Raw genomic sequence first — 25220 nt, forward strand, 5'->3', positions numbered from 1 at the left:
CCTTAACCATTCAAGATCAATGCCTAACCTTAACCATTCAAGATCAATGCCTAACCTTAACCATTCAACATCAATGCCTAACCTTAACTATTCAAGATCAATGCCTAACCTTAACTATTCAAGATCAATGCCTAACCTTAACCATTCAACATCAATGCCTAACCTTAACTATTCAACATCAATGCCTAACCATAACCATTCAAGATCAATGCCTAACCTTAACCATTCAAGATCAATGCCTAACCTTAACCATTCAAGATCAATGCTTAACCTTAACCATTCAAGATCAATGCCTAACCTTAACCATTCAACATCAATGCCTAACCTTAACTATTCCAGTTCAATGCCTAACATTAACCATTCAAGATCAATGCCTAACCTTAACCATTCAAGATCAATGCCTAACCTTAACTACTCCAGTTCAATGCCTAACCTTAACTATTCCAGTTCAATGCCTAACCTTAACCATTCAAGATCAATGCCTAACCTTAACCATTCAAGATCAATGCCTAACCTTAACTACTCCAGTTCAATGCCTAACCTTAACTATTCCAGTTCAATGCCATAACCATCTTGTGAGAGTTTCCCAAATGGTGGGTTACCCTCCTGATAGATACAGTATGTGGCTCTTAAGGAACTTAAAATTTCATAGAAATATCAACTTTCATCGAGTCACAATCCTCTGCAAAGAACACACATGATTAATTCTTCAAAAGCTTTGTGTTCAGCCATTCACCACGACGACTCTTCATGATAAATTGCTCTCTACGCGGTGCAAAACAAGTCATTTAGAGCTGCAACAATTCATTTAATTGAATTAGTTGTCAACTAAGTCAATCGCCAACTATTTTGATAATCGATTAATCAGTTTTTTGCAATTGTTTTTTAGAAGAATTGGTCTAAATTCTCTGATTCCAGCTTCTTAAATGTGAATATTTTCTGAGTTGTCTCTGAGTTGTGGACAAAACAAGACATTTGAGGACATCATCTTGGGATTTGGGAAACACTGAATGACATTTTTCACCATTTTCTGACATTATATAGACCAAACACCTATTGATTCATTGAGAAAATAATCAACAGATTAACCAACAATGAAAATAATCGTTAGTTGCAGCCCTAAAGTCATTCAAGAGCTGAACAGGCAACCCGGAGCTGCTCTGGACTAGAATGAATGAACCGGTAAATCAATGGCTCCTTTTCTCTCACATTCAGGCCTTCAGCCACACCTCTGCCACATTAACTGGCCAAGACACCATGGCTACAAGTTGCATCACTTCCTCAAGATGGAAAAAAAATCTGAATGCATCGCACATACTTGTCTCAAACTTCCCAGTGATGACCTGGATTATGACGTGTCTCTTGGCCATGTCACATCTGCTCACGTAGGAAATGCGTGGACCGAGGCAGAGGGGACAGTGTGCTCTGGAGTTTGTTATTTTTAATGTTCCACTTTCACCGAGCAACAGGCTCGCAGTGAAAGTTCAAAGAGCTGTCACAGAAAACAAATGGCGAGGCTCAAGCTGCTTAGCCAAACAGAGGCAGAGGGCTGGCATGTGGGAGAGAAAGAGACAAGAGAAGCAGCAAAAAGATGGATGAAACAAGGTACAACAACGAGATGGAGTGAGTGTGAAAAAGAAGGAGAGTACGCTGTGTTCTGTCACAGACGTGGCGTGTGACAAAAGCCCCGGTTAATACGCAGTGACTGCCGAGCGGAAAGAATGTTAAATCCCCAGAGAGAGAGAGAGAGAGAGAGAGAGAGGGGGAGAAGGAAAACAGGTACAAACAGGGAGAACAAGAGGGAAACAGACTGTAAAGAATGGATGTGAAGGTGTAGTCGGGGTGCCCCTTTGGCTGGGATGAAGAGAGGCCGAGGGCTGACATGCCAGGTCAGCTCACAGTGGGGAGAACACTGGGACAAATGAGAGCTGGACGAGATGGGAAGGTTGGTTTATGGTCCTGTGTTGCCACTAAAGAGATCCTCCATTGGGGAATTTACATTCTCCCAAAAGAAATACATCTCTCCAACGATGGGTTGCTACATGGTCGGACTGAACTACACTCACATACTTTGCGAGCATTAGACAAAAAAAGCAAACAGAGTGGCAGCCTGATCCCATAGACATCCAACAACTGAGCTGACCGTTGTACTTCAAACTGTGCACGGAGATTTAAAACAAACTTAAAATCCCAGATGCCTATGAGTAGAGCTGCATCGATTAATTGCTTAGTTGCCAACAGTTAAACTAATCGCCAACTATTTTGATAATCGAGTAATTTTTTTTAAGAAAAAACAAGTCAAAATTCTCCGATTGCAGCTTCTTAAATGTGATTATTACACGGCTTTGTTGAATACTCAATTCGGATTGGTCAATCGCAGCCTTTGGTCTGCTATAAAGAAATAACAGGCCGTTGCTATATACATAACAGGCCGTTGCTACGGGAGCAGTTCTGATGTCGCACTCTCCTGGACTGTCTTTGTGTGAAATTATTGATTTCTAAAGGATAATGTACAGCTAGCGGGTCACTGTTGTGAAATGAACCCCTTCAAGGCGACACCAGACTGACATATTTTCTGGTTTCTCTCCTCCTCTATGTCAGTAAACTGAACATCTTTGAGTTGTGGATAAAACAAGACATTTGAGGATGTCATCTTGGGCTTTCATCAACATTTTTTACCATTTTCGGACATTTTATAGACCAAACAACTAATAGAGAAAATAATTGACGATTAAAACAACCGTTAGTTGAAGCCCTACCTATAAGACGATGATGATGATCTACAGAGCTGCAAAAGTAGTCGATTTTTACTCCCAAAGTAACCATTCTGGGATGAAATATGCTTTTTAAATTGCTGCCGACTTAATAATTCAGTATAATGATTCAACAAAGAGTAGAAAAGGTTGACTCAGGTGAGATTATGAAATATTCAGCTGGATTCCCCATATCAGTCTCCTGGGAGTTGGACAGCTTTCTGCCCAGTTAACCAGCCAGACTGCATTAGGTTAGGATAGGTGACAGGTTTATATGTTTTAGGGCTGCAACTAATGATGATTTTCATTGTTGATTATTTTCGCGATTAATCGATTAGTTGTTTGGTCTATAAAATGTCAAAAAATGGTGAAAAAAAGCCCAAGATGATGTCATCAAATGTCTTGTTTTGTCAAAAACCCAGAGATATTCAGTTTACTGTCATAGATAAGGAAAGAACCCAGAAAATATTCACATTTAAGAAGCTGGAATGAGAGAATTTAGACTTTTTTTCTTACACATTTACTTCAACTGATTAATCGATTATCAAAATAGTTGGCGATTAACTTAATAGTTGACAACTAATGGATTAATGGTTACAGCTCGAATATTTTTTTAAAAGTTAGAAATCTTCAAAAAAGATAAATTATCCACTCAAATATAGACAAATGACCTGCTCCCCTTTCAAAGAGTCCCTTAATTCATCAGAGTAAATGATTAATATTACACTTTAGAACTGTCGGTTTCCAGCCCCACCCAGCCTCTTTCCTCCCTCCTCTCTATCATGTCTGGGAGCCAAGTTGCTCGACGGTGGCAATGCGGCAACTGGTGCCTCTTGGCTCCCCCTAATATCGCCCCCACCACCACCACCACCACCACCACCACCTCCCTCCCTGAAGCAATCAATCCCTCCTCTCAGCTCCTCTCAGCTCACTCTCTCTGTTTGTTGCACTGTGCTGCCAATGTGACGAGCAAACACCGAAAAGGGCAGCAAAAGGGTAATCTCTGATTTCAAATGAGCGGGACGTGCGTGTCCGAAACCCGAAAATCTACCGACTCTCCTCATACCTGTGCTCCCTCTCTCACTGCCCTGATTCTTCTCCATCACAACAACTTCCCATCCTCCACCTCCACCTCTCTCTGCTCTGATGGCGATCATCTCATCCAAGTTTAGCCATTTGTCTGTGCCAGCAGTGAATGTATTGGAGGAGAGGAGAGGAGGGGAGCACTGGAGGGGGGGCAGGAAGGCACAGTGGGGGGTGGGGGGAGGCTGGATGGGGGCAGGGCATGGCTTTCATCACATATGGGAGGAAAAGAAAATCAGCCAAGAGAAAGAGAGAGCAAAGATAGGAGGAAGAAAGGAGGAAGAGGCTGAATGAGCCATTCTGCTTCCCATCTCCCGCCAGATCTCCATCTTTCTCTCCCTCTCTATCTCCATCTCCATCTCCTCCTCTCCATCCCTTCGCAGGCTGAATCCATAATGAGTGGTTCTGTTGCGCAGCATGGCAGGGTGTGGCGACTACTGAGATTTCATACAACAGGGGGCTCAGTTTCATCCCGTACAGTTCAAGTTGTGTGGAGAACAACAACAGAAGGGCAGCTGGTAAATCACGGGTCGAAATCATCAGCATTTTTTGGACAGGATGCCTCTTGTCAAAGTGTCATACTAGCAGTGGAAATAATGGCCCTTTATAGTCAATAACATGACAAAAAAAAGGCATGTGGATGACAGATTTGACAGCACAAAACTAAAAAAAACAACCCTGAAGCTTGCAAGTTTATTGTTATGTGACAAGATCAATAATCTGTCAATGCTGGATTACTGCTAGTTGGTGCAGATTTCCAAGCTTCAATGGCAGCAAACAAACACCTTTTTACATGCTTTAAACTCTGCAACTAGGATCATTTAAACATCCTATATACCACTTTATAGACTGCACATATGTACATATTACATTTATTTATTGACGGACTGCACACACTGTGTTCACCCATTCACTCGGTATCTTTTATATCTCTGTTATTATTTTTATCATTTTTGTGTACCTTTACCTCTCCTGTGTTTCACTGTTTGCTGATGTTGCTGCTTTGACACCTGAATTCCCCTCAAGGGATTAATAAAAGGTTCATCTTATATCTTATCTTATCTTATTTCCCACAATGCATTGTTTGAATTTACATCCTAGAGAGAAAGTATGTCAGCCTAAAAAAGCAGCTCTTTTCCTAAAAGGTGTGCAGATGTGATTTAAAGATAAGACAAGTCACAGAGCTCCAAGCAGAGCAGAAACGTGGGTTGGACTTTTTAAAACACATGCCTCCCACTGTTAAACCATTTTACCCAGAATACACTGCTGCTCAGGAAAAAGTGCACAATTAAGCAGCTAAATGTTTGAAAGTGCTGTTGTTCTCCTGAGAGGAGAGGGACGGTCAAACTACCTCATAGAACAGTGAGCTGGAGTGAACACAAAACACACACGCATTAAGAATACATTGAACTAGTTTTCAGACTCAAAGTGGAGCAAAACAGCCCATAATAACCCGTTATTTCCTCACTTCTAACATAACCGTTATGTTCTCACTGAGAATTCTCACTGAATTACCTGTAGCTTCTCATCACTTCTAACGGCTTTCAACGGCTGTAGCTGCTCACTTCTAACGGCTGTAGCTTCTAACGGCTGTAACTGCTCACTTCTAACGGCTGTAGCTGCTCACTTCTAACGGCTTCTAACGGCTGTAGCTTCTCACTTCTAACGGCTTCCAACGGCTGTAGCTGCTCACTTCTAACGGCTGTAACTGCTCACTTCTAACGGCTGTAGCTGCTCACTTCTAACGGCTGTAGCTGCTCACTTCTAACGGCTTCTAACGGCTGTAGCTTCTCACTTCTAACGGCTTCTAACGGCTGTAACTGCTCACTTCTAACGGCTTCTAACGGCTGTAACTGCTCACTTCTAACGGCTGTAGCTGCTCACTTCTAACGGCTTCTAACGGCTGTAACTTCTCACTTCTAACGGCTTCTAACGGCTGTAACTGCTCACTTCTAACGGCTGTACCGTTAATTCCGTTAGCTAGTGAAACTTTAACAGTGCAGCCGTTTGAGTTCATCCCGGTTATGTAACCGAACACAGAGCCGTTCAGAAGCATCTTTGTGACGATGGAAACTTGTTTCTCAACACTTCCCAGCAACATGACAGAGGGTTCTGTGTTTTAGTGTCTGAAAACACGGAAGTCCTAGTAAAGTAGCCTCATGTTGGAGAGAAACAGGAGGTTTATGTTCCACATGTTGATCCTCCAGCTGCTCCTCACCACAGCAGAGACTCACTCAACCACTTGTTTGAATGACCAACTTTTAAATATGATATTTTTAACTCAAAATGAAGAATATTACTGAATGAAAGCTCTACTTACTCCTCTTCCCATGGTGGCGAAGATGTTCACTTAATTCTTCCCAGTTAAAAGTTCACAAACACAAAATCCACGTTTAAAAATTATGTACAGTTAAAAAAAAAGATTCAAACTCCTTGGATGGATGTGTCCGTTATTATTATTATTTTTTTGTTTTTTTTAATGTTTTTTTTATAATCTTCAAGCACGTGTCACTCCTCCGGAACGCACATCCGAGCTCGCGAACCGCCGCGGCAGACCCTCCACTACTTATACACGGCGTTCCGTCCATTGTGACGTCACCACCGGTTGCCGTGGTAACCCCACGGATGGAAGGCGGGGCTTTCCTCCATTTACTGGGCGGGTTGGTCATGCAACACACACACACACACACACACACACAGAGAGAGAGCACACATCATTCACATATACACTGATAGGAATACATATAACACACATTATCAATAACTATGATGGAAAAAAAATAAACAAAATGATGCAACAACTTGAGAGAAATAATATTTTCCCACAATACAAACATGCACACACACACACACACACACACTGAGAGAGAGCACACATCATTCACCGTGGATGGATGGGCAGTAATATACACTGATAGGAATACATATAACACTACATTATCAATAACTGTGATGATATTACAGGAATGATAATGGGGAAAAAAATAAACAAAATGATGCAATAACTTGAGAGAAATAATATTTTCCCACAATACACACACATGCACACAAAACAGCTGTTAAAGTATACTACCGGTTAGCTTAGCTTAGCACAAACACTGGAAACGGGTGGGAAAAGATAGCCAGACTCGGTCCAGCACCTCTAAAACGCACCAATTAACAGGTTTAATAAAAGTATAAAAATTACATTTTGCCAACAATTCTTCCTACATTCTGGTTGCCTGGCAACTGCTCGCAGCCAGGAAGTAGTTTGGCACATAACCCCATGTATATAAAACAGCAAATTGTAGTTTTTAAATGTTAATTTTGGTGCAGTTTAAACAAGTGCCAACAAATATTCTCAAAATGTGCTTTATTACTGTATTGCTCTACTGTACGAATAGGCCCCACCTTACCCTGCCACACACACACACACACACACACACACTAGTGATTCATCCATATCTCACCCAGTTTAACAGCTGGGTTCGCAGACACCTCCTCTCTCCTGCTGCTTTGACAAGGTTGTCGTGTGCTGATAGCGAGGCAGCCAACTTCTGAACCCTCTGCTTTCTGAATCCAGAGCTGCAGACTGAACTGCGTAACACTTCCATCATCGTGCTATCAATGCACACATTAATACACGGGCCCCCCCTTTAGCTCTGGGGGCCCCCTGAAAGTATTCCCCCCTTGAATAGTGGAGTTACTAGGCTGCAAATCCCTGCTATCGCTCCAGGATGCTCCGTGACCTCTGACGCCCCGGGCGGAGATGGAAGCTGTAGGAGGGAAAGGTGGGGGGGGGCGGCCTCTCTGCATGGAGAGACCCCCATTGATTATCATATGACAGCCATGCTAGCATGTTTAGCTGCTCTGTACCCCAGCAACAGCAGTTTGCATCTGTTCCAGGAGCTCTTTCATGAGAGATTCTCTCTTTCATCCCTGGATCCACGCCTGAAACCAGACACATTCAGACACTTTTTGTATGTACGAACAGAAGAGTCGGCCTCACCTGCAGCAGAGCTGGCAGATTTTGCGAGAGAAACAAGCAAACAGGTCTATAGAAACCAAAAGAAGCAACTTATAGTTGAAAGTTTCGCATCATTTTTGCATCAATTTTCAGCTTGTAACTTTACATTTTTTGTTAACTTAATTGTGTTGATTGTGTTAAGAATTTGAACATTAAATTGAATTTTTGCATTTCACCAGATCGGCGTGATGTGCTCATTTACCACACGTCATTACTTGAGGGCGAATCAGATCTTTAAGTCCTCTCTCTTTTTCCCAGTTGTTTTGCAATATTTGGCCCACCTAGTACCTGGCATTGTTAGCCAAACTCCATCAACCCCGTTGTCTCACAACAACAACAACACTCAACAGACTTTGCTTCATATTTTATATATTCTAAAGCGACAGTAAAAAGAAAAACCCCACGTTTCTAATGGCAGCTTTAACCAGCAGGCTGTAATAGATTTGAAAGCAACCTCTTCAACCATGAAGTAGAGCCAGGCGGGCACCGCCACTGGAGTGCTATTGTACCCTGATAGGTAGACTCTGTCACTCACTGTCAAGCTCCCTGTCTATTCTTATAGACCTTATCAGCTGGCCTGGAGAGCACTATGCACCAGCTGACAAGATAAACCCGAGACAGATCAAACAGCGACGGCGAGATTTCATCTCTTCTTCCACCTATTTAACCTCTTTTCTTACAAAAAGTACAAGTAAACAAACTAAACCACAGGTGGACTTCATGCACAGATGGACACAGCAGCAGCCCTGGCAGTGTGGAGGAGTGTGTGTGTGTGCAAATGTGAACACGTGCATGTGTAGGTGCATGTATATACAGTATATATAGTGAGTTTGTTTTGGTGATTCACATCCATGCATGTGCGATTGGTGTGGCTCGCGTGTTGCCAGTGCTGCGCTATAAATAGCCCAGATTTTATTTAGATGTTGGAGAGAGAAAGAGAGAGAGAGCTCTCAAATGGGTTGCTATAGCAACAGGCACGTTCAGGGGCCCTGCTTGTGAACGAAGGATGAAGGTATGATAATAGTCTGTCTGCTACCTCTTTCTTTCATTTCATCTGGATTATTATCCTCATGACAATTCATCAGAAAGAAATATTAACATAACAAGATCATTGAAAAATGTGCGCCACAAAAACGCCAATATCTGTCGCTCCGACTCTCTTCCTTCCTCTTCGTCGCATCGATTCGCTTTCCTCGCCCTGCATCATCGCCACTCTTTTCTCCACATCCCTCCATCCTTTTGTCTGCACACTCTCACTGTCTGTCTCACACTAGCACCCTCTGCTGTAAAAGAAATCACCTGAATTTTTCACTATTTTGCCAATATTCTGAGCACTGAGTGTTTCCTAAGTGTGTGTGTGAAGCAGGCCATGTGTGACCAGGTTGGTATGATGATACTGTGTACACACACACACATCAGAGGGGTTGAGGGTGAAGGGGGCGTTCATAATGAGCGGGGTAAACACCGAGTAGATGGCACTAGAGTGGGCTCAGTTCATTTTCACTGAGGGTCTCTTTGCATTAGCGGTCAACTGAGCGATCCATTGCAAACACCATTGTTGCACACTGGCTCTTGAGATAATGGACACACATGCACTGCTCTGACATGCTTTCCTTTAATATCTGGTAGGTAACGATAAAATCCTGGGAAAATAAAGATTAAAAAAGGTAACACCGATGAGTTAATCAACAGAAAATTAACCTATTTCAATGTGATGATCAGGTATTTATAGGGCTGTCAATCTATCAAATATTTAATCGCAAATCAATCGGTTTTTTTTATCCGTTCAAAATGTACCAGAAAGGGAGATTTGTCACCACCAGACTCCATTGAAAAAAACAGTCATTTCACCTCGTAGAACACAGATGTTGCTGGTCTACCGCTGCCTCGATCGGTTAGTTTGTTTGTGTTATTGTGTGACTTTGGTGTGACTAGTCTCAATGTAGTAGGGCTGTCAATCGATTAAAATATTTAATCGCGATTAATCGCATGATTGTCCATAGTTAATCACAATTGATCGCACATTTTTTATCAGTTCAAAATGTACTTTAAAGGGACTGTTTGTAAATTCTTACATGTATAAATCAATCCGGGTCGGTCACTATAGAGTGATGTGGTGGTTTTAGCTGATGTGTGTCGCCCCACTGTTTTGACGGATGCTCGCTCACAATCAAGTAGCGCGTGCACACGGGCGAGCGCGAGCAACGGGACGCTGACTTTCGTTGACTTAACGGCCACAGGTGTCGCTGTTACAACCAATTTCTGATTCTTACAACAGTTCCTTTAAAGGGAGATTTGTCAACTATTTAATCCTCTTATGCTGCTTTGTGCAAATGTATGTTTATATTTATTACTGGAAATCATTTAACAACACAAAACAATGACAGATATTGTCTAGATATACATCTAGTCTGACATGGTTGGTACCGATGGATTCATCAGGTTTTTTAGTTACATGTGATACCAGTATCTTCACTCTAACTTTAAAACTGAGCCCACTTCAACCTCCGAAAGATCGATTGCATTAATGTGTTAAAGAAATTAATGGCGATAAAGCAAATTTGCGTTATGGCATTATTATGGCGTTAACTTTGACAGCCCTAATTATTTACTTTAGTCAAGAGTACACACAGCAAATCTAACACGTGCATGTGATTTATTTGATTTATATTTTAAATTCATGCCCCGTCTTCTAAACAAATGTGACTCCAGAAGTGAAGTTTAGGGAACTGTTGAGGTGGATAATCCCACTGCATGGGTCACCGGACCTGACTCACTGCTACACATCTATTCAACCTTGAAACAACATCCTGCATTAAATCCCCCAAATGCTGTTTTCAGCCTCCACATATCAGAGAAGCAGAATGCAAAAAAAACAAACAAATCCCCAAGTAGCCTTAATGTACAATAGTACGGAAATGTTTTATTGTGAATGACATATACATCAAAATATTCTTATTTTATCCATGCTTTGTGTTTTTTGGGGTCTGACTGACATCTCAGACAAATATGTAACATGGCAGTAAATAACGATGAAACACTGACTGTGTCCTCCGTGTGGTGTCGACTCAGTAGTACGTCTCTTGCTCCACCCAACCTAGAAACCAAAGGAGACAGAATTAGTGATGGAGTGTTAGGGATGTTTCGCTTCACATTTAGGGTCTAAATTCTCCGTCTGCAGGATGATATCATCCCTCATGTTGGCTGACAGCGATTCAGAGGAAAAAGGCCGGATTGGGGAGCGTGAGCGAGACGCATTCTGAATTTAGAGCCGAGACTTTCTTGATGATGCGTCCTGCGGGGACGTGGAGGTTGTGGCATCTTTGTCTCACAGTTCGTCACGATGATGATGATGATATCATCCTTGAGGCCAAACAGTATATCTGACAGTAACAGGAGAGCTCTGACCTGACCCGGCAGCTCAAACAACACAAGGATTGCATCATTAGATGTGCGCACGAATCACATAAAGGGACGTTCACATGCTGCGTTTTTTTTGTTCCCTCAAATCAAGGCCTTGTTTCAGGCCTAAAATTAAAATGTAGCTCTGGGCTCAGTGGGGTCTGGCAAAACATCAGTCACACTGACTTCCAATACAGTGTTAGGGGTTGTTCACATGCTGCGTCTAAAACGCGTGGAAAACGTCAGCCGTGCCGCTTTCATGCTTTTATTCAAGGTGCTCGGGAGGTTGCGCTCCTGTCGCACCTGCCGTTACTAAGCAACCAAACCTGCACACTGCGATGATGATGATGAAGTTGGGGTAATTTAGTAGTAAAAGCCTCACTGACTAAATTAAACAAAGTCAAAACAAAGAGAAATGTATTTACAGCAGAAGTAGGGCTGTACCGAATACCATTTTTGGGCTTCGAAGCTTCGTTAAGAAATATTCAAAGGTATTCGAAGCTTCGCAGCGCGAGATGTCTTCAACTCCCCCAGTTTCAGCGCCTGGGACAGTGTCGCTGCCGCACTACAAACACACCGCTACACACAAATAACAGCGATATTCGTCTTGGAATAAGTAATATAATTAATGTTGAATATGACTATGAATAAACGTTATTATTGTGTTTATATTAAAAAACAAATAAAAAAGACAAAGCATTCGAATGCTGATTTGGAGGTCGATTACCATGGCAACGGTCGAAGCTTTGAAGCATTTGGGTCAGCCGAAAGGCCGAAATAAAAATAGTTTTGGAACGCAGCAACGGCAGATATCTTTTCCTTCTTCTGTAAATATCAGTCGAGGGTAAATATGGAGGAGAGGTTAATCATTTTAGTGCAGGACTACCCAGAGCTTTACCATCCATCCCACGGACTATTTTACTGCTTCACCCCTCCTGACCGAGGATGTCACGACATCCAGTTGAAAGTGAAGCCAAACTGACAGAGACATTGAGCAGTAAAGCCACTGTGAGGGATTTACCGTGCTGGAAATCTATTTCTCTTTGTTTGGATTCGGGCTGACCCGATTGCGTCAAAGCTTCGACCGTTGCCATGGTAATCAACCTCCAAATCAGTAATCGAATGCAATAATAATGTATAAATACAAAAATTAAATAAGGAACACAACATTATTCATATTCAACATGAATTATTATTAGTTATTCTCAGACGGATATCGCTGTTTGTTGTGTGTAGAGGCGTGTAGAGGTGTGTAGAGGTGTGTACAGTAGTGTGGCAGCGGCGCTGTCCCAAATCTTCGCATACCTTTGAATATTTCTCACCAAATGCTTCAAAAAATGATATTCGGGACAGTCCTCGTTTTGGCTTTTACTGCTAAATTACCGCAACTTAGTAACGGCAGGTGCGACAGGAGTGCAACCTCCTGGGCACCTTGGATTAAAGCATGTGTACGGCCCCTAACACTGTATCAGAAGTCAGTGTGACTCCGAGCTGTGGATGCTATTATTTAGCATGTTTTGCCAGGCCCCACTGAGCCCAGAGCTACTTTTTATTTTTAGGCCTGAAACACTATAAATACCTGTTTTTCACAGAAAGCTAAAAATCACTGGACTGGAATGATGGTTTCCAATTTTGAAGTCTAAAACCTAATTTAGCCCAGGTTCCACAGTAATCCGGAGGGCAGTGTCAACAGTTGTTTGAGTAACTTTGTTCAAATAAATCCTAAAAATGTAAACCGTGACAGTTAACTTCTTTTTTTCGAGACATTATTCACCATGGATGGGCAATGAGATGTTCACTGATCTGTGCTGCGGGGCTCAGATGTAACAGACCCACACACACACACACACACACAGCTGCATCCCAGCCAAGCTCTGCATGCAGGTTGTGCTCAGCTCCGTGGGTGGAACGAGGCATTAACAATGGCAGGGTTGAGGGTTGAAATCCCACTGGGCCCTGCCATCTGCCACAGTTCACTGGTCTGTGTGGAGACGCAGTTGTGGCACCAATAACAGACACATGCACACACACAGCTCCTACTAAACACTCATATGTTGTTAACCTACATCATTCACTAACACACCACTGCTTCTGCTCTCTGTATTAAACCTCATACTGTATATCATGACTGACGTTACAGAAGGTTTCTACATAACAAGAGGAGGAATAAAAACCTTTGCCATAACTACCAACAAATTCAGAATTACTTCTATTTGTTAGCTTGCAGGATATAATAATAATATAATATTAAGTAATAATTATAATAAGTAAATATTATTATTAATAATTTATTTAGTATAGCACCTTTCATAGACCACAATTCACAAAGTGGTTTACAGGAATAAAAAAAAATATTAAAACAATGAATCCATAAAACAGTAAATATCTTAATATACTAGATATCTTAAAAAATTTAGTAAAAAAATTGAGTTTGGTGGAAACCAATGAAGTGGGTTTTAGCCAGTGAGACTTACTGCTAAATTACCGCAACTTAATCATCATCATCGTCATCGCAGCGCACAGGTTTTGGTTGCTTAGTAACGAGCACCTTGGATGAAAGGATGAAAGCGGCACGGCTGGCGTTTTAATGCTAGAATATTAGTAGATATCTCAGATTGTTTTACAAAATTTCAATGGAGTTTGGTGGAAACTAATGAAGTGTTTTTTTGGTGTTTTTTTTTTGTTCTTTTTTATGTTGTGCACTTTGGTAAATTTTAAATAATACACTTACATTCATATCAGCATTGAAGTAAAACTCCTGGTGTCATGGCAACATGAATTAAGTGTTAACTAGTCCTTAAGGAATAAATTGCAATGCACCTCCAAAATGTAAAATTTTTCATGAGCTAAGAAAAATAGCCTTTCCAGCTTCGTCACAACGCATTTTTCAGCATTCAAATTAATTAATTTAGCTTATGAAGTGGGAGAATTTTCTTGGGCACGGTGCAGGCGAGTGACCATCACGTGCTGAGGCGATTTTTGAACTGAAGGAGCAAAGATGCTAATTTCCCAACCGGAAGCGAAAGTGTTTTCGCCCCTTTGCTTGCACAGAATGGGAGTGAACGGGAGGCGAATACTAATTTTGCTTATGTGTGATCGCCCCTGAATTTGAAGACACATGGTTTTCTTTGGACAGCAATGAAATGTGATGATCTCATTTGGCAAAAATGTGATAATCCATCCTCCTCATCCCCCTACATTCACCTCCAAATACAGAAAGCAGAGGCAAACGTGTGATGCAAAAGCCTCAAGAAGCAAAAAGAAGAGTGAGTAAATGTCTTACCGCCTGGGTTGCGTCTGAGGATATATCTTCTGGCTTCATCGTACAGGAAGATGAGGAGGGAGTAGGGGAAGGCACAGAACCACCAACAGGGCCTAAGGTACACAGACACAGAGATTGAGCATCACATGGAGATTTGAAATGATGCTTATTAATCTAATTTCACTTTTGAGTGTCTAAAAAGCAAAAGAAAACCATCAAATTATTGTTTTAAGTTGAATTCATTCAATATTTCGCTGTAAATACTGTACATTTCTGCCCTTTCCACATCATATCTGAACATGAATTGAAAGAGAGAGAACCTCAGAGGCAAAGAGAGAAGAAAACAAACAGACGAGACAGAAATAGAGACAGACAGAAGAGAGACACAAGAGTGTCAGACAGAGAGGAGGAGGTTAGTTAAACATCAGCAGTCACCTGAAGAGAAAGGGGAGTGGGTGGGTGAGGAGTCTGAAGAGACTGGGAGCAGATGAAAAGGTGGCGAGGAATAAAGGAGGAGACGCAAAAACAATAACGAGGAGAAGAAGACGAGGAGATTTCAGCTAACGAGCCTAATGTAACTTTCTATTTGTCTCTGTTGGCCAAACAATCTCATTAGTAGACGCAGCTCTTCTGCTCTCCTCTGAAGTGGAAATTACTGGTGACACTTTAGATAATATCCACCTTTCTTTAACAAGATAATATAACAACACTGACTTAAACCTCATCCATCGGGGAATACAGGGAAAACAATGTCAAAGCACTGGCTGCACAAAAAACAGGGCAGTAAACGAACAGAAAGTAGGATTTCATGGATGACTGTATTAGGGATAAACTTAATGCATATTGTGCTCATAAATTCGCCTGCATACATGAAAAGGAAACATGGAAAATGAGACCGTTTTAGCTGTAATTTGCGTGAATTCCTGAGTGAAAACTGATAGTTTGGGTATATGAGGTTTTACTCACTTGAGAGGGTACATTCTGAGGGCGACGTCCATGCCCGGGCAGTAGGACAGGAAAGCAGCCAGAGCTGTCTCCTCAAACAGACCGAAGATGAGGATACGGTTCCTGTGGAAGCAAAGAATCAACACCGTTAGAACTATTTCACTTTGACTAACCTGAGATCATCCAACGCTGGGATTAATGTTATAACGACAACTCTTAAAGGGATGGTTCCGGTGTTTTCAAGTGGGGTTGTATGAGGTACTCTGTACTGATTTTTTCAATGGAGTCTGGTGGCTTTGGTGAGAGCATAGATGGATACAACGGCTTCAGTTCTCCGTTGGAAAAATAGACTGTGTAGCTGTTTCACGTCATATTCTAAACTGATAATGATTATTTTAGGTGGGCCTTTCTTTTAGGTATCTAAAATACGTTTTGTTGCTGCCCCCCCGTCCACAGCAGTACGTTGCTTTGCTCCCATGCGGTAACTCCTGTCTGTTTCTCCAAACTGGAGGCGTGCCGACCGTCATCTACTGTAGATAAGCACCTCATACAACCACACTTCAAAACACCTGAACTATTCCTTTAAAGCTATAAAGGAATATATGGATGCCTAAAATAATTATAATTATACTTAAAAAAGTACCCTGCTTGAATCTATTGAGTGAGTAAATACAGGTTTGGAAGTCACTGTCTGTACTTAATGTGTCTTTATATGTACATACTTCATTCCTTGCTGCAGGATGGAGTTCCTCCTGGTCTTACAGATGATCAGATCGGCCCACTGGACGACCACAATACTGGCGAAGAAAGCTGTGTGACACGTGAACTCTACGATCTTTCTGCGCTCGTATGTCTGGCGGAGAGAACATTAAAAAAGATTTGAATTAGCACATGTTCCTCTTCTGTTCTTCTATTGAAAATGTGAAATGACCACAGCGTTTATTAAAAACTTGAGCATTACTGACCCATTGCTGTCCGTAGCTGTCTTCCAGGTCATTTACATATTTGTCGTCCCACAGCACTCTGATCCCCAGCAGGTCCATGGGGAGGAAGCCGTTTTCAGCCAGGATCACAAAGTAGGTGAAGAAGCCAGCTGTGGCCTGCATCATACCTAGCAAGGAAAAAGTGCAAAAAAATGTTTAAATAATATTTTTATTTAAGAAAAATAATATTATTCACAGATATTTAACACAGGGCATTTTCACTTTCTCCCACCCCCCACTGCCTAGACAAAAATAATAACATATGTAACGGTACACGGGGAATGATGGTTCAAAATTAAGTAATAAGATAAAAAAATAATAATAATAATAATGTAAATATCCAAAAAATAAATGAATAAATTAAACAAAAATAAAATAAATAAATACAAATAAAACCACATAATTAAGAAAATCACATTTTGCATCAGAAAAGCTACATATACATGCTTTGAAATATAATCAAATTTGTGGATGTTTCAAGTATATGGGCCTATTTACAATCATCAACAATCATTTCTGTCTCAACACCTAAATATCATTCAGGTAGCATTAGGTGTGCTTACCGATCTGTCCGTAGGCTATGCTGATGAGCCTCTCGTTCACCAGTTTGTCTGTTTTGGGGTTCCTGGGCTGTCTCTTCATGATGTCGCTCTCGGCTTCTTCATAAGCCAGGGAGATGGCGGGGACCTGGGAGACAGGAAGCACATCAAAATAAGTATTTTCAATCACAGATTTGATTTTATAACGACTTTCCTATAATAAGAAATCAGTCAAAGAGCTCACCATGTCGGTTCCCAGGTCGATACAGAGGATGGTGACGGTTCCCAGGGGCAGAGGGATGTTGGCGATGATGAAGAGGAGGAAGGGGGAGATCTCAGGGATGTTACTGGTCAGAGTGTAGGCGATGGACTTCTTCAAGTTGTCAAAGATCAGACGGCCTGAGAAAGTAATAGAGGAATTAATATTGCATGGAAAATCAAGCGGTTACAAAGATGCTTTTTGCTGTCTGTATTTCCACAAGTCCTTTACCTTCTTCCACTCCGGTAACGATGGAGGCAAAGTTGTCGTCCAGCAGGATCATGTCAGCGGCTTGCTTGGAGACGTCAGATCCAGAGATACCCATAGCGACGCCGATGTCAGCCTTCTTCAGAGCAGGAGAGTCGTTCACACCGTCGCCTGTCACCGCTACAATGGCTCCCTGGAGAGAGACAGAAAGAAAGAAGTGTCAGGATCTCCACTTTTTTAAAAATAAAACAGACATTTCTCAAAGCTTTTATTCCAAATTAAATTCTCTTAGACACTGACCTGTCTCTGGCAACCTTCCACAATGATGAGTTTCTGCTGAGGGGAGGTCCTGGCGAAGACGATCTCAGTGTGGTGTTTCAGCACATCGTCCAGCAGCTCCGGGGTCATCTCTTTCAGCTCACCGCCGTGAACGACGCAAGCCTTGGCGTCCCTGGGGAGGAAATCACAGCAGCGTTAGGACAACAGTTGTGATCCCCACAGCCTGTCTCTGAGAGGAGAGTTGAGGATGGGGTGTAATCAAAAGAAAAGCAGGAGGAAACAGGAAATTCCTTTAGAAAACAGACGGCGTTGGCCTCGACACCCCTTAAACTAAATAATGGCATCATCAGCAAAAAGAGAGATTTAGTATAAAGACCTTCACTTCACACGATGAATACTTTTTTCACATCCCGTGGTACAGGATAGTGTATTTTTCCCCAAGACAGCTTTTTTTTTTATTAAAAACAGATCATTTGTACATATTTTTACAATATTTGTTCATATTTTTATTGTAAATTTTTCTACTTTATTGATGTTTCTTGACTGTTGCAGTAATTCTATCTTATTTATTATCTTACTATATTTATTGTCATGAAAAACCTTGTTTCAGACAGGTGACATTTCTCATCGGTTAACAGAGTGCATGAGCATTTTCCTGCTTGAGGATGCTGCCCAGGATGACAGTATTTTTGAATGATTTTTGATTTTTAAATAATTTCTTACATCGCACTGTCACTTTTGTTCGTGTATTTTAAGACGACAGACGGCCGTCGGACAGTTTGTGGTCGTCTGTGAGCGTTCGTCGGCCTAGTTTTTTGCGGTGTGTCCCGCAACGTTGGCTTTAGTTGGCCCGTGTTGCAGGTTTTTTGGCTGATTCAGCGTGTTGAATCGGTGGCGGCGCCCGTCGGGGAGAGAAATCACTCTCATTGGCCGTTCAGCTTAAACGAATCAGTGCACGAGAAGAGAAACGAAAGTGAGGAAAGCAAGCCAATCAGTAAAGTCAAGAGGAACAACAACTAGACTACCGCCATCTGCTGGTGTGGAGAGTTATCTCCTCTCACCAGGCGCAGAACGTACGTGGTAGTTGGCCATCGGCTGTAGTCTTTTGCTGTGTGTTCAAGTGCAATTTTTTGGCCAAAACAAAGGCGACGCAACAGACGGCCTTCGTCTCCACTAGTTCTTTGATGTCGGTTTGGTGTGTCTGGGCTTTTATGCCTGTCTTATTATATTTGAGCTTGTTTTTATTTTCTAGTCTGGATTTTTAATTGTAAATGTCCTTTCATAATGTGTTTCCTTTTGCACTTTGTCTCCATGCTTTTGATACTTTATGTAAAGCACCTTAAACTGCTGAAATGTGCTCCATAAATCAACTTGCCTTGCCTATCATTGCAGTGTGACTGTGATCTGAACTTGCTGATGAAGAAAAGTAAGCTCAGAGAGACTGAATGTAGATTTATTTGTCTGCAGTGAATTAATGGTGAAAGCCTTTTTGGCTGAGCAGATTGCAGCGCCTCGTTAGGCAACGCTGATTTCATTTAGCTCTATTAGTGCGGGTATTAAGAAGAACCGCCAGACACATTTAGACATGAAATCATTCTTAATATTTAGTGACACAAGCTTTTTAAGTGTACTAACCTGGGGTTGACCTCTGAGACGGGTACATTCAGGCGGGCAGCGATGTCTTCAACGGTCTCGTTGCCTTCAGAGATGATACCCACACCCTTAGCGATAGCCTTGGCTGTGATGGGATGGTCACCTGTCACCATGATAACCTGAGGGAGAAGATATTCAGGTATTAACACAGAGCGTGATCGAGGTTTTGGTCCCAAAACTAAAAAAGACGGCAGTTCCGTACCTTGATTCCGGCGCTCCTGCATTTGCCGACAGCGTCGGGCACAGCAGCACGAGGAGGGTCGATCATGGACATGAGGCCGATGAAGCACAGGTTCTCAGTGGGGAAGTTCACCTCCTCACAGTCGAAAGCAAAGCCTTCTGGGAACTGGTCGTCAGGCAGGTTGAAATGGCAGAAACCTGAGTAAGACAGGAGGAATTACAGATTACTTTCTTCTCCAACAACTCATTAAAGAGGACGTATGTAGTTGTAGAATGGAGCTCTGTCATACCCAGCACTCTCTCTCCCAGTCCTCCCAGCTCAACGTAGGCGTTCTGGAAAGCGTCCTTCATCTCGTCGTCCAGCGGCTGCTCTTTGCCCTGCATCAGGATGGTGGAGCAGCGGTCCAGAATCCTCTCTGGGGCGCCTTTCATCACCAGCAGGTGCTTGGTCTCGCCGGGAGTCGCGTTGTGGTGGATGGAGAGCTGTCGAACGAGACAAAGGTTGGATTTTAAACTTTACTCTAAACTCTGCTGGTACTCATTTATCATTTATGATGGTGGATGGAGACATGAATGAACCCGACCACTAGAGGGCGTAAATCAACATTTCCCTCCGATACCACAGCAATTATTGTCTTCCAAAGTTTGCAAAGGAAACTCTGTGGCTTGTTTACCTGGTATTTGTTGGTGGAGTTGAAGGGGATCTCAGAAATCTTCAGGTATTTGTCTCTCATGCCGCCGACGGCTCCGCAGCACAGCTCAATACACTTGAGCAGGGCAGCTTCTGAGGCGTCACCGGCTACATCTCTCTGTGGATTTAAGGAAAGGACAAAGAGTTGGATCATAATCAATATTGGTCTTTCTTTATTTTAGGGCAGTCCTCGACCAAAGACATTTTTAGGATTTAAGATTTCTTTAGGAAACCTAAGGAATCCATCGGTACCAACCATGTCATACTAGCTTGTCGGGAAATAACACTCCAAACTTGCACTAAATTTTGGCGAAGAAAAACTGGGATGGCTATTTTCAAAGGGGTCCCTTGACCTCTGACCTCGAGATGTGTGAATGGGTTCTATAGGTACCCACGAGTCTCCCCTTTACAGACAGGCCCACTTTATAATAATCAATTGATTTCCAATAATAAATATTTACATACATTTGCATAAAGCAGCATATTTGTCCATTCCCACATTGATAAGAGTATTAAATACTTTACAAATCTCCCTTAAAGTTACATTTTGAACAGATAAAAAATGTGCGAATGATTTGCGATTAATCCCGATTAACTATGGATAAACCATGCGATTCATCGCAATTAAATGTTTTAATCGATGGCCCTAATGACCAGTTCTCCAAGGGTTTTGAAACCACAACTCTCCACAAAAAGATATTCATAATTTGAAGAACGACGGCCACCTCCTCCAACATCTGCACATCTTGAGAAAGAAAATACACTTCAAATGTAAATCAATGGGTTTGTCTGGCCACCTCTCGCTTTAGAGCTGCAGCTATATATTTCTGGAAAGGGCCTTTAATTATGTTGAGAGTTTTTTATAAAGATTTGTAGTGCTGTCTGGCTGCATTTGTATTTCTAAAAAAAGTTTCTTGCCAAGTCAAAATGCCAAGTCACCTCCCTTGCAGTCGCTGCATCTCAGGATTCATCTGGGTATTGTATCCCATTCAACAAAATGAATGAAGGAGGGAAAATATCCCATGATGGGGGTGAATTCTGCTCTATGTTATTGATATCTTCCTCCACTGGTGAATTATTTACACTCTTTTGTGGTGATCAGAATGGGTGAACTAGAGCAAAACGTTTAGTGTTTGGTAACCGGTTTTAAAAGGAGGATATTCACCTTCAGGATGGGAACGTTGGTCTGTTCCGCCAGGAAGACGGCGCGGTTGCAGAGCCCGGCGATCCTGGCCAGCGCGGCCCAAGTGGCGGAGCTCCTGTCGAAGGAGGCGCCGCTCTGGTTCTCGGTGGTGTCGGCCTCGTGGATCTGGTTGTCGAACCACATGTGGGCCACGGTCATCCTGTTCTGGGTCAGGGTGCCGGTCTTGTCGGAGCAGATGGTGGAGGTGGAGCCCAGGGTCTCCACAGCTTCCAGGTTCTTCACCAGGCAGTTCTTCTTCGCCATGCGCTTAGCGGTCAGAGTCAGACACACCTAGTGATGGAAATCAAGTGTTAATAGATATAATCTTTGCAAATCTATTGAAGAATGACCGACTCTGGTGGAAAACTCACGGTGACGGTAGCCAGGAGACCTTCTGGCACGTTGGCGACGATGATCCCGATGAGGAAGATGACGGCCTCCAGCCAACCGTACCCGAGGGCGAGGGAGAGGACGAAGAAGGAGACGCCCAGGAAGACGGCCACGCCAGTGATGATGTGGATGAAATGCTCGATCTCTTTGGCGATGGGAGTTTTGCCGCCTTCCAGACTGGAAGCCAGGCAGGCGATACGACCCATGACGGTGCGGTCTCCGGTGTTGATGACGACTCCTCTGGCGGTACCTGGAGGAAGCGAGAGATTGTCTCCATAAGTTTGCCCTTTCATAAGTCGAATTCAAACTCAATGAATTTGTGACTTCTGTGTGGTCGTACCTTCAACACAGTTGGTGGAGAAGAAAGCGATGTTCCTGGTCTCCAGAGGGTTGTCGTTGGAGAAGTCAGGAGTACGACTCTGAGGCTCGGATTCACCGGTCAGAGAGGAGTTGTCCACCTGAAGGAAAGGAAAGCATTAATGAAATACAGAAGATATCCAGAGAAGTGGAAGTGACATGACGTCTACAGGACAATGTAAAAAAACATTGTTGGTTTTAGACAAAAGTGGGAAAATGGATGATGACACATTAGGGCCAAAAATAAAATTTAAACTACGGAACAAACTAGACAAGTTTTAGTAGTCTTAGTATCCAATTGACTAATGTTAATACTCAAAAGCAACAATACATACACGGTTAATATCTTAAATGGGACATATCATGAAAAACTCACTATTTCACTGGGTTGAAAAAGCAGGAGACATATAAATACTTTTAGCTGCTAGTAGAAAAGCAATAACCAGGAAATGGTTGAATAAGGAATGTCCAACAGTCCTTGAATGGAAAGAAATAGTCCAGGAAGTTTACAGTAAGGAAGGACTGACTTTTTCTCTGAGACATGCCACCAAAATACTGGAAGAACTGGAAATCTAACTGAAACCTGAAGTGAATTGAGATGAGAAGTGACTTTATAGTAAATGTATTTTGTTGTGTAAAACTTTGCTTCCTTCTCCCATGAATGATGTTGGACTAAGGGGACATCTAAGACTTTAAAGGACATTCTGGGACTCCAGGGAACCACAGACTATATTGCTATGTGACCCAGCTTCTTTTCTTCTGTTTTCTTCTCCTATAAATGTCTGTCTTTTGTCATATTTTATATTTTGCACCATATTTTTCTGACAAGCCAATCAGAGCAGACTGGGCTTTTTCAGGAGTGGGGCTTAAAGAGACATGTGCTTAAACGGAGCGTTTCAGACAGAGGGTGAATACAGGTATATTCAGACAGACAGTTTGAGAAAAACAATTTGTTTTTTTTAACATTACAGCATGTAAACCTGTTCCAGTAGAAACCCAAAATACAAGTATGAACCTGAAAATGAGCACGATATGTCCCCTTCAAGTGTCGTTTAAAGCTCCATAAGTGAGATTAAAACAAGTCTTTGAGGTACGGACCTTGCAGCCATGAGCGGAGATGACTCTCAGATCGGCGGGGATCCTGTCTCCACCTTTCACTTCCACCAAATCGCCGACCACCACCTCCTCGGCGTTGATGCTCTTCTTCTCGCCGTCTCGGAGAACCAGGGCTTGCTATGAGAACAAAGATGAAATATACGTTTTTTTAGGGCAATTTCTCAACAGAATACATACTTTTATTACCAGTAGCAAGAGATTGCAACTTTATGAAGGTACAAAGTGAGGAAAAAGTCACCTGTGGGACCAGGTTCTTGAAGGAGTCCATGATCCTGGAGCTCTTGGCCTCTTGGTAGTAGGAGAAGCAACCGGTGATGATGACGACAGCAGAGAGCACGACACCCAGGTACAACTACAGTAAGAGAGAAAAGACAGTCAGTAAGTTCATCTTTGGTGGTGTTAATTCTTTATCACACACTAAGAAAGACCTCCTTACGTTATCGTTGGCCGGTTCATCTTCTGAGGCAGCCTGGATGCCGTAAGCGAGGAAACAGAGGATGGCACCAATCCACAGCAGCATGGAGAAACCGCCAAACAGCTGGAAACAAGATCAAAAACAACATTCAAGACTTTACTGGATTTACCGGCTGCAACGAACCTGTGTCAATTTGCATTTATGAAATTTTAATATGCAAAATAGGTTTCTGTTTTGCATGGAAAATGACTTTTACCTGTTTACAGAACTTGACCCATTCTGGCGTTGTGGGAGGAGGCGTGAGGGCGTTTGGGCCGTCTCTGGCTAGGATCTCTTTTGCTCTGGCGTTGGAAAGACCCTAAAAAGAGACACCAAAAAAACAAGTTTGACAGACATTAAAAAACTAGGGAGTGTATGTGTGTGTAACTTAAGTTATATCAGGATAGAAAAACCTGTGAGGCCAGTTTTTTGCTCTGCTACCCTATCGCTTTGCCCTCGTTTTTGAAGGACGAGTCAGAGACATGTTTCCTGCTGAGCTCTTTTATTTAGTAAACAGATACACCGCTATTACTTCAGGAGGTGGCGGATTAAAGTTGGGTTGAAATGAAAACAACAGAAACCACATCCACAAGAAGATCTATCATTACTGCTTCCTCTTTGCACAAGAAGTCTGTAATTAGAAGTGAAACACGCAGTTTGTGGTCAATCACAGCTTGTGATATGGACAGATAACAGAGAGAGAGGGAGACAGGACAATCCGCTTGTATCTCTGTTATCATTGAGCAGTGCGTACTTCAGCAAGGTCAAGGTCACGTTTTCTTACAGTGTAAAATGTGAGACTGGAGGTCTCTTTGGAGGGGGACCAGGAGCAGGTTTTTTCTTGTTGGTAGGGTCAATACGACCGGTGCTCCTGCGTGAATGAAGTCTTTGTTTTGGGGCAAACTCAGACAGATCAGATTTCAGCGGATAATCAGCATCAGTCGAGCATTTGGCCGGTGTAGGGCTGCGTCGGGTTGTGTAATGGGATTCTGTGTGTGTGTGTCCTCAGCGTGATGAAAACCCTGGTTGAAACACGGAAATTACATTTTGCGTAGCAGCTGAGTTTCAGCCTTTTTCTGTACAATTATTGACTCTTTAAAGGGTCAGCTCGGTTTCAATCACTACATTTTCTCTCCTGCCTCTAGCTTAAGTTGTACGACGGAGTATTAGGGCCACATTGAGGGGGGAAAAAGTATAAGATTTCGAGAATAAAGTCGTAAAATTACGAGAAAAAAGTTGTAATTTAATGAGAATAAAGTCATAATATTTAAAAAAAAAAAGTCGTAATATTACAAGAATAAAGTTGTAATTTAATGAGAATAAAGTCATAATATTTCAACAAAAAAAAGTCGTAATATTACAAGAAAAAAGTTTTAATTTAATGAGAATAAAGTCATAATATTTCAACAAAAAAAGGTCGTAATATTACAAGAAAAAAGCTGTAATTTAATGACAATAAAGTAATAATATTTCAACAA

At 42.2% G+C, this 25220-nt stretch overlaps 1 protein-coding gene across 4 annotated transcripts in view; it reads right to left on the minus strand.

The window, feature by feature from the left end:
- The window catches only part of LOC119483334 (sodium/potassium-transporting ATPase subunit alpha-1), a 55873-nt gene that overhangs the window by 24923 nt on the left and 5730 nt on the right, over positions 1-25220 (minus strand). The window contains exons 4-23 of one of the 4 annotated variants that reach the window (XM_037761349.1): positions 23960-24061; positions 23725-23826; positions 23527-23640; positions 23271-23405; positions 22156-22273; positions 21797-22065; positions 21408-21716; positions 20226-20360; positions 19842-20034; positions 19574-19749; positions 19354-19490; positions 17740-17890; positions 17464-17632; positions 17218-17372; positions 16998-17121; positions 16417-16562; positions 16174-16304; positions 15473-15574; positions 14528-14619; positions 10735-10939 (exon numbers count right to left, since the gene is read on the minus strand). In XM_037761349.1, the coding sequence (XP_037617277.1) occupies positions 10911-10939; positions 14528-14619; positions 15473-15574; positions 16174-16304; positions 16417-16562; positions 16998-17121; positions 17218-17372; positions 17464-17632; positions 17740-17890; positions 19354-19490; positions 19574-19749; positions 19842-20034; positions 20226-20360; positions 21408-21716; positions 21797-22065; positions 22156-22273; positions 23271-23405; positions 23527-23640; positions 23725-23826; positions 23960-24061 (2889 nt within the window). In that variant the 3' untranslated portion in view covers positions 10735-10910. Of the gene's footprint in view, positions 1-6156; positions 6404-7145; positions 9006-10734; positions 10940-14527; positions 14620-15472; positions 15575-16173; positions 16305-16416; positions 16563-16997; positions 17122-17217; positions 17373-17463; positions 17633-17739; positions 17891-19353; positions 19491-19573; positions 19750-19841; positions 20035-20225; positions 20361-21407; positions 21717-21796; positions 22066-22155; positions 22274-23270; positions 23406-23526; positions 23641-23724; positions 23827-23959; positions 24062-25220 lie in introns of those variants that run through there. The other 3 variants (XM_037761350.1, XM_037761348.1, XM_037761347.1) reach the window with 3 other exon arrangements.

The sequence above is a fragment of the Sebastes umbrosus genome, chromosome 24 (genome assembly GCF_015220745.1).
Source record: "Sebastes umbrosus isolate fSebUmb1 chromosome 24, fSebUmb1.pri, whole genome shotgun sequence".
Classification (NCBI taxonomy): domain Eukaryota; kingdom Metazoa; phylum Chordata; class Actinopteri; order Perciformes; family Sebastidae; genus Sebastes; species Sebastes umbrosus.